The 15,355-nt window shown below is 39.2% G+C and overlaps 1 protein-coding gene across 4 annotated transcripts in view; it reads right to left on the reverse strand.

Moving 5' to 3' along the window:
- PAK1 (p21 (RAC1) activated kinase 1) overlaps positions 1 to 15,355 on the reverse strand; it is a 148,690-nt gene that overhangs the window by 21,044 nt on the left and 112,291 nt on the right. For all 4 annotated transcript variants that reach the window (XM_059411533.1, XM_059411516.1, XM_059411525.1 and 1 more), the window contains exons 6-9: positions 10,150 to 10,266; positions 8,573 to 8,747; positions 6,430 to 6,493; positions 2,888 to 2,936 (exon numbers count right to left, since the gene is read on the reverse strand). In XM_059411533.1, the coding sequence (XP_059267516.1) occupies positions 2,888 to 2,936; positions 6,430 to 6,493; positions 8,573 to 8,747; positions 10,150 to 10,266 (405 nt within the window). The remainder of the gene's footprint in view (positions 1 to 2,887; positions 2,937 to 6,429; positions 6,494 to 8,572; positions 8,748 to 10,149; positions 10,267 to 15,355) is intronic.

A 15,355-nucleotide genomic window follows, 5' to 3' on the forward strand; every position in this document is an offset into this window, starting at 1 on the left:
AGGATAATAACCCCAATCCTGGTTCCCCTCTTTGCAGGATTGTTTTGAGAACTAAATAGGAGATAGTGGCCAATGTGTTACTCAAATATAAGTAAAAATTTCAAATAATAAAGGAAGACAAAAATGCAAATGCAAACTGTAGTAACAACTGCATTTGGGGAGTATCTGGTACTGAGCAGCAAGAATGACAACATCAACAGGAACAATAACAAAAACCAGCCACCTTCCCGCCAATACTGTTTTTGCAATGCTTACTTATGTGCCAGGGGCTATGTCTGGTACTCCAGTAACGTTACTTCAGTAATAGCTAACAACAACCCTCCAAGTAAAAATCATTATCTGTATTTTCAGGAAAGGGAATGGAAACTGAGGCATACAAGAAAATTGCCCAGCATCATAAGCAACGCCCTCAGGTCCATTTGACTCCAAAGTCTCTTCCAGTCTATTCTTTCTATTAAGCACACTCCCTCTAAAAATGGGCTTGCAGAATAATTGTGTAACTGGGAGACTTCCTGGCACTAACATGCTAAGCTTCCTAGATGTGACGGACAATACTACTGCTCTTCCCCGGTGGATAACCTCCAATGAGCACTCACTCACAAAGACTTGAGAGCATCTCGCCAACTCCCCTAAAGATTTATACTCCCTGGGGCAGGAAATGAGGCCTTCTGGACCGCACTGCATTAGCCACACTAATGGACTTGCTTCCATTCATAGTTTTGTAACCACAGGCAGGCATATGGTGAAGTCAAGCTTCTGTTTCCTGCGACCAACTTCTCATACATGCAGGCTCCAGGCCCCTCCAGCAACTGCCCATCACTGTCTTCCACCAAGAGCTGTAGGGTCCCTGAGGCCAGGCCAGAAACACGACAAAGGGACCTAGAACCTACTCTTAGTTCTGCTGTGGCTTTGCAGTCCAGAAAGCAAGATTTAGGCTTTAAAATCAAGATTCTAACCCCGTCCTTGCTGACTGCTTGTAGCATAAACCTGAAAAAGTTATCTAAACTCCCTCAGCCTCAAATTTCTAATCAATAAGAAGGAAATCTAATCTAATCACAGGGTTCTTCTTAGGATCAGTATAACCACCTCTTTTCTATCTCTGCCTCCAATTCACCATGTTTAAAACTGGCACAATGATACCATCCTTCCTTACTCACCATTACTTTAATGCAGGCTCCCATCCTCCAATCTGTTCTCCATACTATAAGACTTCCACACATATCCAATGGGAAGTGCGGCCTCTAACACTTACATATGATTTTAATGTCTGTGTGCCTGCATAGGACTCAATATTTCATATGGTTCTTAGCACAAAGTGTGGCATAAGGCTCATCTTCAGCAATTGCTTTGTGGAACATATAAAAACTAATAAATATGCAATTTTCTGTATGTGATAAATATGTAACTTTAACACAAAGTTTATGATGTATTTTCACATGCACTGCTTTAATGAATTCTTTCAACACTTTTGGTAGGTATATGTTATATGCACATTTTGTAAATAAATAAAATTCAGGCTTAGGGAAGTCAAACAAGCTGCCTAAAATTACATAAGTAACAGTAAACATCTAGGTTGTTGAATTTTCATCTCAACAAACAATGAATAAATCCTTAATCATAATAATTACCCTCAACAGAGAGCCTCAATATTTGGTCTAGATGCTTATAAATGACTCATAAGAGCAAGGTGAAATATGTGCTAATCCTATTAAACTTGCTTTTTACAGTATACCAGGGGGTTTCAATTACCAAACATATACAAGCAGATCCTAGTAGCCTCGCTCCAACGAGCCCAACTCTGTGACCGGAACAGGAGGTCTCTCTCACAACCTCTGAGTCCTGGCATTCTTTGATCTAAGGACTTCCTTGGGCCGCTCCCATCCACACACAGCACATCTGCCAACACTCCTGCTCTGCAACCAAAGAGTAGAGTGCAAGAAAACCTCCAGTACCCTATATTCCCTTCATGGTTTTCTTCTGCTACAGATCTTGGGTCACCAGGTCTTAGCAATAGAGTCAGAGCTCTCCCAGAGTAATGAAATGAAGGAGACAAAGAGGTGCCTCCAAATGAAGATTTTAATGTCAATGGGAATCCTAGGCACTGAGTAAAGGAAGGATTATGAGTCAAGAGACATGTTTAAATCTCTTCCACACTAGGAGCACCTGTTTGGCTCAGTCGATTGAACGTCCAACTCTTGATTTCAGCTCAGGTCATGATCTCAGGGTTGTGGGATTGAGCCCTGCACAGGGCTCCATGCTTGGCATGGAGTCTGCTTGGGATTCTCTCTCTTCCTCTCCGTCCACCCCTCCCCACTGCTCACTTGCTCACTCTAAATAAATAAATACATAAATAAATCTTTAAAGAAAAAAAAAGTTAAATTTCTTTCACATCACATTCCTCTACCAAACACCAAACTTATATACACAACAGTCCACTAGGCAATTCCACAAGAGGGTCTCTCAGCAGTATCCAAATTCTTTAACCATATACTCCACCTTTTTATTTTCTCCTTGACCAGGATCACTCAGGTGTGAGTCATCCTCACACTCAGTCACTCACCAAATTCTGTCAAATCCACCTAAGTACCTCTCAAATCCAGCCACTTCCCTCCATTCATACTATGCTACCACCTTAGTTCAAACCATCATCTCTCACCTAGAATTACACAATAACCGCCTGACTCACCTGCTCCAAGCTTATCTCCTTCAATCTGTTCCCCACACTGTAGCCACAGAGACTTTTTCCAAAATCTATGTTTCATCATGTTACTACTCTGTTTAGTTCTAGTCTGCTATAGTAAGAAAACAGAAGTATCCCTATTGAGCTAAGAATAAGGTTAACAACCCAGTAGAAGTGAAGGAGAAATAGTTGGTGGTTTATACTCACCTCCTGTCCTGTGGCCACATCCATTGCAGTGTACACAGTGCCTGAAGCACTGAACGACAGGTGAGAGAGAGAGAGAGAAAAAAAAACATAGCGCTTAAATGAAGTGACATCTGTCAAATGCAGCTCTATATACAATCTGGCAATGCAAGTGTTAGTAATAATAGCAGCAAAAATAATCCTCCCCAACACCCCTCCCCCTACTCTATTCTCATATGTGAGAGACAGTATGAGGTAGAAAGAGAATACAGGCTCTAGTGGCCAAAAAACCTAAGTTTCAGACTGAAGCATCTATCTAGTAACTGCTAGCTATATGAACAAGTTAATTTCTCTGAGCTTTACTTTCCTCATTTGTAAAGATAAGAGATAAGAGAATTTGAATCAATTAGTTCATAAAGCACATAGCCAAGTGCCTAGAATATAAAACAGGTCTTCAATATAGGCTAGCTTCCTGCTCTTAGTTCCTCTCCTCTACTCCATCATCCTTGATGGATGATTGGTCCTTTTCTCTCATCATCCCCTCCTTTAACCCCCTATGACCTCAAACTCTTCATCTGTAAATCTCGGTAAGATGAGACCTATAATTTTCAACCAGGGGTGAGGAGTGAGAAGAAAGTGGTCCAAGGGAAAATTTCAGAATGAAGTTGGGGGATAGCTTATATTTTAAGAAGGGATATAGACTTCTGGGGTAACACTAATGATCTATTTCTTAATGTAGATACTGGTTACATGGGTGTGTTTATTTTTTTAAAAATTCATTGAGTTGTACACTTACGTGTGTTATATTCACTTATAATTCATATTAAAAAATTATAACAACTAAAAGACTAGAAAAATAATCTCATGGTGCCTTTCCAGCTTTTACATTATGAACCTTTAGAACAGTGTTTTCAATCATTTATGTGAGTTTTATTTTGCAGTTTATATTGTAAAATAGGTTTTTACTTTTTCAAACATGAAATATTAAATGTTTTTTCAAACGCATATGCTCCTAGAAAATCTGATCTAATTCTTACCCCATCTCCAAGGTAAAAATAATCTCACTATACATACACATGCATATAATGTACATACATACACAAACATATACAAACTCACACATACAAACAGAAAGAGAGTAGGAGGAAGGGAGGCAGAGAAATACTATGAATAATGCTAGGAAAGCAATCATGTCCATTCTACATATCTGAAAACTTCACTTTGTGCCTATAATCATGAGCGCTGTATATTCATAGATGAGTGATATATATCAATATTGTAACTATACAATCTATACATCAGATTTATTTTTTTATGTATTAATAAAATGCATTCCAAGCAAGCCCTATCCAGGGAAGTCAGGTCAATTTAGGGAGAAAAGTCACCTCTAAGTACGCCTTGAAGCTAGGAATTATGGTCACCAGCTTCCACACCACCATTCTTTATTTGTAAGCCTACCTACATGCCAGAAAATTGTGATCCTAAGATATGGGCTATAAGAATTGGATTATTCATATTGGCAGTTACCTTCCCATTGCCTTATCATTCTATCTTTAGCTATTTTCTGTCATAAAGCTGGTATCTATCATCCTACACCCATCCTCCCCATCCTACCAGAAGCATCATTCTTAAAGGGCAAATATGTCCAGGCCCAGGGGACTGGACATTTTGGGACTATGTCTCCATGATTATAGAGGTCTAGAAGTCAGGCCCACTGGTTATTTCTACCTTGAAAAGACATATGAATTCTAGGTCCAAAAAAAAAAAACAAAAACAAAAAAAAAAAACCTCTTCAGGTCTTAAAGGGAAAAAACAAGCAAAAAATATGATAGTACCAATCCATCATATTTATGTAGCATGTATTTAACTTTTTTTAAGTAGGCTCCATGCCCAACATGGGCTTGAACTCATTGTCCTGAGATTAAGACTCACATGCTCTCCTGACTGAGACAGCCAGGCATCCTGGCATTTATATTTTAAAAACATGGAATAGGTGCTTAATAAATATTTCATTCCTCCCCTAGCACTAAAAGAACTGTCAAGTAAGCAACGGAAAAAACATTTTGCAGATGTTGCCTATTTATGGGTCCCACACATCTGAATGAAAAAAAGGTCAGAAGTTCTGGAGGTGAAAAGACTCTTGAGTCCACAACCTCTCTCTTAAATTTATGGACAAAGAAACTGAAGTCCATAAATGGGATCTAACTTGCCCACAGTTGCCTCTGTATCTTTCTGCTACATTCTTAATATCTCAATGTAATAACTAAAGGAAATGCCATCCCAGATTATTTTTAGGCAAGGAAAATAATTTCTCTTCAAGGTTAACTACCTTATACCAGTTCAGACTCACAAAAGCATGTCTAATAGGAAAAGGGTTGGACCAGGAAAAGATAAGATCCAGGGTAATTTCAAGGATTAAATTAAACAACAGATGCAAATAACAGATGTAAGCTGTAGAATGCTGTACAGATACGTCATTATATAATACAATATTTAATCTTATTTTCAAATGTTCTTAGACACACAAGAAAGAAAACTGAAACAAAACTTCAAAGACTTCATTAGCAATGATGCTTTCATGAAATTAACACTCTTGCAAATGAGATGCTTTTTTCCCTAATCTATTTTTAATTTTAGCTATTTGGGTAGGCCTGTTGAAATCTCATTATTTTGCTTTTTTATACAGAGGTATAAAGTAATCTGCACAAATCTTAAGTGTACAACTTGATGATTTTTCAATATCTAAAAACCCATGTGTTCACCACAAAGATCATCCCCAAAAGCTCCTATGCTCCTTCCCAATGCACATCCCCTTCCCAGACACAACTGTTATTCTGACTTCTATTAGCATAAGTTAATTCTGCCTGTTCTTGAACTTCATGTAAACAAAATCAAACAGTTTCTGGTCTTTTATATCTGGCTTCTTTTGCTCAAAACAATGGTAAAACAATTTTAAGACTTATCATAGTATATTAATTTTGTGTTTGACAGTCTCTTTCCATAAATATGGTCTTTGAAGACAGAGTCTGTGTCCGATTCATAGCTGTATTCATACTGTCTAGCACATAAACAGGAACTCAGGTAAGATCTGCTAAGTTCAATACACTGCGGGCAGCATGCAAGATGCAGAGAAGAAATCAGAGAGCAGCCATGAATCCTGGTATCCACCTAGAAAAACAGGTCCCTTTACACAAGCAGAGGGGTCTGCAGTTCTCAGCCTTCCATTTCATATTAGTGCTGGTAAGTCTCAGTGCCAGGTAAACCAGGTTAATCTGAAAAAGCAGAGCTGTAATCTGGGAAGCAGGTTTTTGCTATCAAAGTAAATGGTTTTTGTTTTCTCACTGAATGATTATTTTTAGCAACATGGTCAGCTACTGGCACATCTCTCAAACTAAGCATAATTCTGCCAAACCTGAAGTCAGCCTAACATAACACCTCCAGATGGGTCAGGGACAAGGTAGAGAAAGAACAAGGTTTATGAGAGGCAAAACAAAAGCAAAATGATATATACCAGCATACACAATTTTTAAGTCATTTCTCTAGGGAAAGAAAATGCCCCTACTAACCCTTGTCCAATCTTCTCAAACCGTGTATATTTCTTCTTAGGATCGCCCACACTCACTATGCTCCCTTTGAAAGAAACAGAGACCATGAATCATTTTTTTCCCAAATCAAGATACAAAACAGGCCCATAGTCCCCCAAACCCTGTACCTGGAAGGATTAAAGAACTACCTCCAATGCCCAAAGCCATACTAACAGGCCCTTAGATTTTACCTGTAAGTTCCAACCAAAAGTTTCATCTCCTTACTGTTTTTATTCACAGTATTCATTCATTTTTAAATTCATTCATTCAATAAACACTTACTCATTTAATATGCTCACTTACTATGTACCAAGCCCTATGTTGAATACTAAGAATAAAGGGATAGATAAGGCACAGTTAAAACAGTCCCTCCTCTCAAGAAGCTCAGTCTCATGTAAGCATAAAGTTCCATGAAAATACAATTGTTGCAATCCAGAAAGAGGCATAAAATACAGACTGGAAAGGCTTCAGAAAGTAAGTGATATCTGGACTGATTTTTATAGGATAAGCAGGAGTTAGCCAGGGAGAGAAAGTTGGAAAGGTTACAGCACATAGTAATTCAAGTGCAAAGATAGAGAAGTATGAGAGAGGTTGGGTTTTAAAACTTGTATTCCAGAGATGGTGAAACTGAGGCCCACAGAAGTGAAGATATTTTCCCCCAAGGTCACACAGCAAACTGGTGTCAGAACTAAGATCAGGAGTTTGGTTTTTGGTCTCCCAGTAAAGTGTGCTCTCCCTAACACCAATTACTAAGATTTGATATTTTCACATATATTATCTCATTTGATTTATAAATAAGAGAGGTATTAACATCCCTATTTAAAAGATGAGCTAAAGGAGGCCCAGAAAACAATAGGAAATTGCCTAAGACCCAAGTCAGTGGCAGGGCTGGGGCTTCAACCCAAGTGCCCTTAACTCTCAGGCCAGTCTGCTTTTCACAATTTGAAGTTCTAAGTATGCCAAATCTGGTTCAGAGAAAAACACTATATATAGGAGTAAACAGATGGTTAGGTAAGTGGCTTTTCTTACTTTATCATTTCATAAGGGCTCTGGGCAAGTGCAACTTTAAAAGAGTGAAAATTTTTAAAAAATCAAACAAGAATCATCAGGAAGAAATTGAGAGCTGCTAAGCTAAAGAACCAGAAACCTAGGCTTTAGAGAACAGTGCTAGTTGGTGCAGTTGGCCAAAACAGTCACATCAAATCCCCTTTAGAAGTAAGTAGGTACAAAGGATAAATGAAAGGTCTCATAAATGATTTTTCCAAGCCCAAAGGTCAACCTTGTCCCTCTTTCTAATATAAATTGTCTTGTAGTTTACTGAGACATAGAAACAAGCTACTATAATATACCCCATTTCTGGTTACTAAAGAAAGCAAAATGGAAGTTTCCACCTGAGAGCAAGAGGCAGCATGCTCCAATTACAGGAGCACAAGTTGGGCTCTGACCCAGGCTCTGTTACCTTCTGGCTGTGTGACCTTGGACAGAGTATTTAGCATCCCTGAGCATCAAATACCTTAACTGTAAAAAATGAAGATTATAATGTCTGTCCTCCCAGTGTTAATCTGAGCAATAAAGGGACCGAAAAAGTGAAGAAAATACCTTGCTTGCCATTTGGTACACAGTACAGGCTTGCAAAATGTTAGTTTCCCTTCCGTCTTTTCTCACAACCAAGATGGCAGACCAGTCTTTTCCTAAGCCAATGGTAAGCACCAATAATCACAGCAATCTTTCCTACCAGGTATGGGCAAGGCCTCAGTCTTTCTCAACACAACATTCCAGACTATTTACTACATAAAAGCTATTTTTTATAAAAAAGATAAAATATATATTTTTATATCAAAATAAAATTTTATTTTATTTTTAAGGTTGAGGGGTGCCTAGCCCTCGAAGTGAGCTATCCACTCTCTCCTCGATTCCCATCCTACGTGATATCCAGTTGCGGCTGCTGAGACAGAGGAGGTGGGTGCAGGAGTAAGGTGAGAAGTATACTTTATGTGGCCAAGATATCAAGCATAGCCAGGCAGTCACACAGACCAAGCCTAGCATCAGGATCCTTTTAGCAATATTTTTCCATCTTTGTGCTCATTCAGTCACATACAGAAGGAAAGTTTAGAAAAGTGCTTACGTAATTTCTCCAAGATCTCCTCATCAGACATTTTAGGTTTCTTCTTCTGCTTCTCAGTATTTCGGGTCAGAGCATCTGGTGGAGTGGTATTATTCTCAGTAGGTGAAATGGGAGATGTAGCCGCATCCCGAGTTGGAGTAACAGGAATTGGTTCTATCACAGACCGTGTATATACCTGTGTTGTTGGTACAAGAATTTGCCAAGGCCAGTTTTTGTTAGCATAAGGGACACTTGGGAACCAGTTTTACATGTATGTGTTAGAAGATCCACAGAAGAACAAATCTCAATAAACTCATCCCTTTTCCTAGGACAAAATCTGTTCTTCTTCCACTGTGTTCAGGCCCATCCTATGTGGGTGGAATGGCCTTCCTTGTTCTCACTATACACAACAGAAATTAGGAAATAACAATGTCTTTTTAGAAAGGAATGCTTAGGAAGATCAAATTTATTAATTCATTTGTCACTCAGTATTTACCACCTTTCTAATACCTGCCAAGAACTATGTTAAACACTACCAATTCATTTATGTTTCCTCTATTTTTGAGAAGTTCATGATTTAGTGGGAACATTTTTTAAATGAACAAGCTTGCAAACTGAAAAAGGCCATATCAATATGAAGTATCTTGACAACTCTCCAATTTTGAAGCTCATTTTTGTTCAGGTGACTTGTGACCTATAGAAAGGGTGATTCCATAGATTACTGTTTGTAAATTCTCATCCTAAAAGGTTATCTAAGCCCCTTGAATTCGCCCACACCATCTCCCATAGCCAGTCAACCAACGTCTGCTTGAAAACCTCCCTCAATGTTCTACTCCAAAGGCAGCCTTTTTTTGTACTATCAAAGAGTTTAAGCCCCAGATCATTCTTTCATTACAAAGCTCTCATCATATAAAAAGTCCAAACAAAGAAACATTAATAGAGTATCATCTGATGACAGGTCAGTGCTCAGTGATGCTAAATCAAGTAAAAGGCATGGGAACCAGATTGTGCAAAGCAAGGGTAGAGGGACTGTGGCTATTCTGAGATGCAAAAACCTCAGAGGAAGTTAAATAAAAATCACTGCCAATATCCAGCATCAAAATGCACTCCTGATGTCCAGCATATTAATAGCACTAATGTATTTATAAATTCCTTTGGGTCTTTCAGTATCATCAATGATGTTCTAAGAGGTAGAATGTTACACATTTAGCAGGGAAGAAAAGATCTGCAGCAGGCTAATTTGTTGCTTCCCAGGAGACTAGAATAATTTATGTTAGTCCTGCACTAAGTAACATTAATTCTGTGTATCTTCCTGTTTTGGGGAGGACAGGCTAAGTAAACTAGGGCTGAGTTAGCATAAACACCAATTATCTAGGACACTTCAGGACTATCTGCAAACCAGTAACAAATAAATATACCATTTCTTGTCTTTAATCATACAGAAAGTACTTTTCAGTCAAGGTGGTTCCGTGATTTCACCAGCTCCAAAATCCAAGAACCCCTACCAGAGTATTAAACCTCTAGACCTCAGCACCAACCCATCCCACCCCTGCAAGCTCTAATAAATCCCGAAGCTGTTCACATCCCCACAAACTCACAGATTTTGTGTGCTCTGGGCGTGGAGCAATCACTGGAGGTGGGGTAGCATCATCATCATCATCTTCATCTTCTGAAACCGGTGGCACTGCAGGGGTCTCAGACACTGTCTTCACATTCTGGACAGCAGAAAAAAGCCAGTTTTATCAGGTCCAGTTTGACATGACACTTAAGCTACCAGGATCACCAATCCCCAGAAGAAATCTCATTCTGACACCCCTTCTCAAACCCACAGTAGCCTCCACACTCTCCACCTTTGTGTAGTCAGTCCCAGGAACTCAGTCAGCTTCCCTCTCTTCTTTTAGCCACTACTTTCCTCTCAGTCCCTTGGGAGTTCCTTCTCCTACCCAAAGCCTAGTTGTAGATTGGGAAGCCAGCTTACAGATTCTCTATTTGCCTTCCCTAGTCCAAATTGTAAAGACAAGCTCACAGTTTTTTTCCATGAATTTCACTCTCCACGCTGAACAGGTAATAAAATACAAAATGTGGGAAATGGATCAAAAGCTTGAATTTTTATGAAGTTTATCATTATAATTCCTTATTTCTTTCTGATAGGGTATATGGGAGTCCAGACAGACTTTTGCCTCTCCTTTTCCTTTCCTTACTAAAACCTACTAGACACATTATGGCATCAGCTACCCTTGCCTCAACCTGAAGATACAGAGGATCAGGAGCTCCTTGCCTCAACAGCACTGTGAGTTTCTCCTCAGCCTGGATGCTATCCATTTCACTAATCTTTTGCCCTATCCAAGAATGAACCTTATCAGCACTGCTAATTGAATCTGCTATAATCTCAGCAACTTAATTTTTCCATGCAAACTATAACAAACCTGGGCCAAGAGCAGCAGACTTTAGGGCAGGTCCAGGCAAAAAATATCATACCATTTCTGTTTATTCAAGAGACAGAGTAGTTCCAAAACATGAGTTTTCTGATAGAGATTAAATGATGACAGCACAGGACCAGAGAGGCAATAGGGATCTTTTAATATATATCGGCCTAACTCAACTGCTTTAGATATTTTCAGAGCACCCATTCTGTATTCAGTAAAATAGTGTAATGATACTGTTGACACAGAGGTACAAAAATGAAAAAGATGGTCCATGTCCTACAGCAGCTCATAGTCTGGTATGGGAGACAGGGAGAGGGTGAACTCCCCTCCTGCCTGCCATTTGGGGCCTCTGGAAAGAAGAATATCAGGGGTTGGAATGACAGGAGCTAAATGAAGGAACTTACCTAGTGGAATACTAGACAAGAACTCCTGTGTGGGAGACTGGTATTTACCACATTTGACACACTAAGACTGGTATTTACCACATTTGACACACTAAGAAAAAACTAGCAATCTCATCGATCCTAATAGGACCACTGGTGCAGGGCATAACTTAAAAACTGACAGCCCAGCTATATGTAAGTGGCTAGTTTTGGTGACCACAGTGAAAGAATTTATCCCCTTGGTCTCGAGTTTCATCATTTGAGGAATGTGGAAGGAAAAGAGTGGTATAATTTGAGGGGTGACCTTAAGTCACTTCCAGTTCTAAAATCCAATAGAGGTCTTTCCCTGTCAAAGTATGTATTTTGTTATTTTTCTGCTCTATTTTCTTTTCTCCCCACTATTCCACCCAACAAAATTTAACTAGAAACCCAAAATGGGAACAAACTTACTCAGCAGCTTCTTCATCATCAGGTGGCCCCAATGTATACTATAAACACAGTTTAATAGGTGTGTTTACTTCCTAAAACTCTGCAGAAAAGGGGATCTCATCACTTTCCCTTGCAACACCTTTTATTTCCACAGGTAATGGCTTTGAGTGGTAATGTTAACAATACTAAAATCAAGAGATATAGGATTTTATCCCAGATTTTCACTTCTTATCCCTGTGTCCTTGGGCAAAGCTGTGCCACCCTAAGTCACAAGTTTCTTATCTATAAGATAGGGATAATGACACTTCAAAGGGCCACTGGAGGATGAAATGAAGTGATGTGGGCATAAAAACACTTTGTAAATAAGTGCTAAGGAGCTAGAAAGATGAAAGGAATCAATTAAGTTATCATTATGTCTAATAACCACAAATCTCTTTTTAAAACACCAGTGACTTCAACTCATGTATTCATTCACTGTGTACCAGGCTCTACTCTAGGTTCTGAGGCTATGAAAGGACAAAATAGATATAGTCCCTGGTCCTGTGCTTGAATTTTAGAAGAAAATGCAGTTGAAATAAATTACCAAAGTGCCAGGTAGTAATAAGATTTACATATGAGAGTAGTAATTGGTTAGGAGTGGGGAAGTTTTACTTTAAATAGAGTAGTCATGGAAAAGGGCTCTCTAATGAGAAGTCAAATAAGCAGTGGCCTGAATGAATTGAGAGAGCAAGCCATGGACTCTCTGGGAGAAGAATATTCACAGCAGGTGGAAGAAGTACAAAGATCCAGAGATGCAAACAAGTGTGGTATGTCCCAATACTTCTGCGAGGCCTATTAATGTTGCTAAGAAACACTCACGATATAAAAACTGCTGAACTCTAGATAAAAGCAGTAGGAACCTCTGATGTTCTGGCTCAGAGCTGCTTCCATCCATCCCAACCCAGCTCTGTTAGAGTGGGGGTTTTTCCAGGATGAGGCAGGCTCTAATGACATCACCCAAGCAGAATCACTTTCACCTGGAGCAATGGACAATGCCCAGGTATAGTGGTGCTGTCAATGGATGTGACTTCCCAGGGGGGTTAGCAAAAGAGGCCAACTGTTCAGATCTGCTAGCCTGAGACTGTAGTCCTGGATAGAGCAAACAAATTTCTGGCTGGGGCTGATTAAAGGCACAGCAGACACAAGAGAGGCCTCACACTAGTCTTACAAGCTTAGCTGTGTGCATATAATTAAGATTCAAAAGAGCTAAGCAGAAAGTAAAAGCTGAAACAGACCTCAAAGAGATCTCAATAATTAAGAGAATGAGAATAAAAATTAGCCAAATTATTGGGGCCCCTGGGTGGCTCAGTGGCGTAAAGCCTCTGCCTTCAGCTCAGGTCATGATCCCAGGGTCCTGGGATCAAGCCCCGCATCAGGCTCTCTGCTCTACCTCTCTCTCTCTGCCCACCTTTCTGCCTACTGGTGATCTCTTCCTGTCAAATAATAAATAAAATCTTCTTAAAAAGATTAAAAATTAGCCAAGTTACAGAAAACTTGAACAATACTATCAATCAATTCAATCTAACTGACATATACAGGACATTCTACCCAAAATCTGCAAAAGACACATTCTTTTTAACCACATATAGATCATTCTTTGGGATAGACCATATGCAAGGTCACAAAACACATCATAATAAATTTAAAAGGATTAAAAACACATAATATGTATTCTTTGACACCATGGAATTAAGTTAGAGATCAACAACAGGAAAGACATTTCTCCAAAGAGATAAACAAATGGCCAATAAACACATGAAAAGATGCTCAACATCATTACCCACTGAGAAATGTAAATCAAAACCACAGTGAGATACCATTTCATGCCCATTAAAATGGCTATAATAAAAAACCAGAATAACAGATGTGGGGGAAGAAACAGAGAAATTGGAACCCTCCAAACTGCTTGTAGAAGTGTAAAATGGTGCAGCCACTGTGGAAAACAGCCCAGCAGTTCCTCAAAAGGTTAAATGCAGAGTTATCATATGACCTAGCAATCCCACTCCTGGGTATATACCCAAGAGAAGTGAAAATATACAGCCACACGAAATTCATATATGAATGAGCATTATTGATAGTCAAAAAGTAGAAACAACCCAATGCTCATCAACTTTTGAACGGATTAAAAACGTAGTATATCAGGGGTGCCTGGGTGGCTCAGATGGTTAAGCATCTGACTTCGGCCAGGTCATGACCCTTAGCAGGGAGTCTGCTTCTCCCTCTCCCTCTAACTACACCCACCCCACTCATGTTCTTACTCTCTCTCTCTCTCTCTCTCTCTCAAATGAATAAATTAAAACTCTTTTCTAAAAATGTAGCATCTCAATACAACGGAATATTATTAGGACATAAAAAGGAATGAAGTACTGATACATGTTACAACATAGATGAACCCTGCAAACCTTATGCTAAGCAAAAAACTAGACACATTGTTGCATGAACAAAAAATCAGGACAGAAGGGGCATATGCTACCAAGTGTTTATAGCAGCAATGTCCACAATAGCCAAACTATGGAAAGAACCTAGATATCCATCAACAGATGAATGGATAAAGAAGATGTGGTGTATATATATAATGGAATACTATGCAGCCATCAAAAGAAATGAAATCTTTCCATTTGCAACGAGGCGGATGGAACTAGAGAGTATCATGCTGAGTGAAATAACTCAATCAGAGAAAGACAACTGTCATATTGAGAGGCAAGGCAGGGAGGTTGTGGGGGGTAGGGAAGGGAAAAGTGAAACAAGATGGGATCGGGAGGGAGACAAACCATGAGACTCTTAATCTCACAAAACAAACTGAGGGTTGCTGGCGGGTGGAGGGTAGGTATAGGGTGGCTGGGGTATGGACATTGGGGAGGGTATGTGCTATGGTGAGTGCTGTGAAATGTCTAAGCCTCATGATTCACATACCTGTACCCCTGGGACAAATAATACATTAAATGTTAACTTAAAAAATCAGGACAAAAATCAAGGCAAGAGAAATAGAGAAAATATAATAAAAATGGGGAAATCTGTCCAGGAGCTCCAAAATCTAAACAGCAGAGTTCCAGAAAGAAGAAACAAAGAAACCAGAAGAGATCATCAAAGAATTAAGTCAAACAAATTTCCTAGACCTGAAGGCTTGAATTTCCAAGGTTTAAAGAGTCCACAAAGCCCCTTGCAAAATAAATAGATGAATATAAGGATATAAATATGAAATTTCAAACCAATGTTGACAAAGAAGATGCCACAAGCTTTTCAAGGGAAAAAAAATAGGCGAGACACAAAGAAGCAGGAATAAAATGACTTCAGACTTCAATAGCCAATGCTGAATGCTACATGACAAAGTACAGTATTTTCCAAATACTGATGGAAAATTATTCTCAATCTAGAACTCCAGACTTAGCCAATGTATCAATCAAATCTGGGGGCAGAATAGACATGCTCCATTTCAAGACTTGGAAGGCACTAAAATATTGACTTCCCATTTACTTTCTCAAAGCGACTGGAAGATAAGCTCTACCAAACTGCAAAAGTAAACCAAA

The sequence above is a fragment of the Mustela nigripes genome, chromosome 1, assembly GCF_022355385.1.
Source record: "Mustela nigripes isolate SB6536 chromosome 1, MUSNIG.SB6536, whole genome shotgun sequence".
Classification (NCBI taxonomy): Eukaryota; Metazoa; Chordata; class Mammalia; order Carnivora; family Mustelidae; genus Mustela; species Mustela nigripes.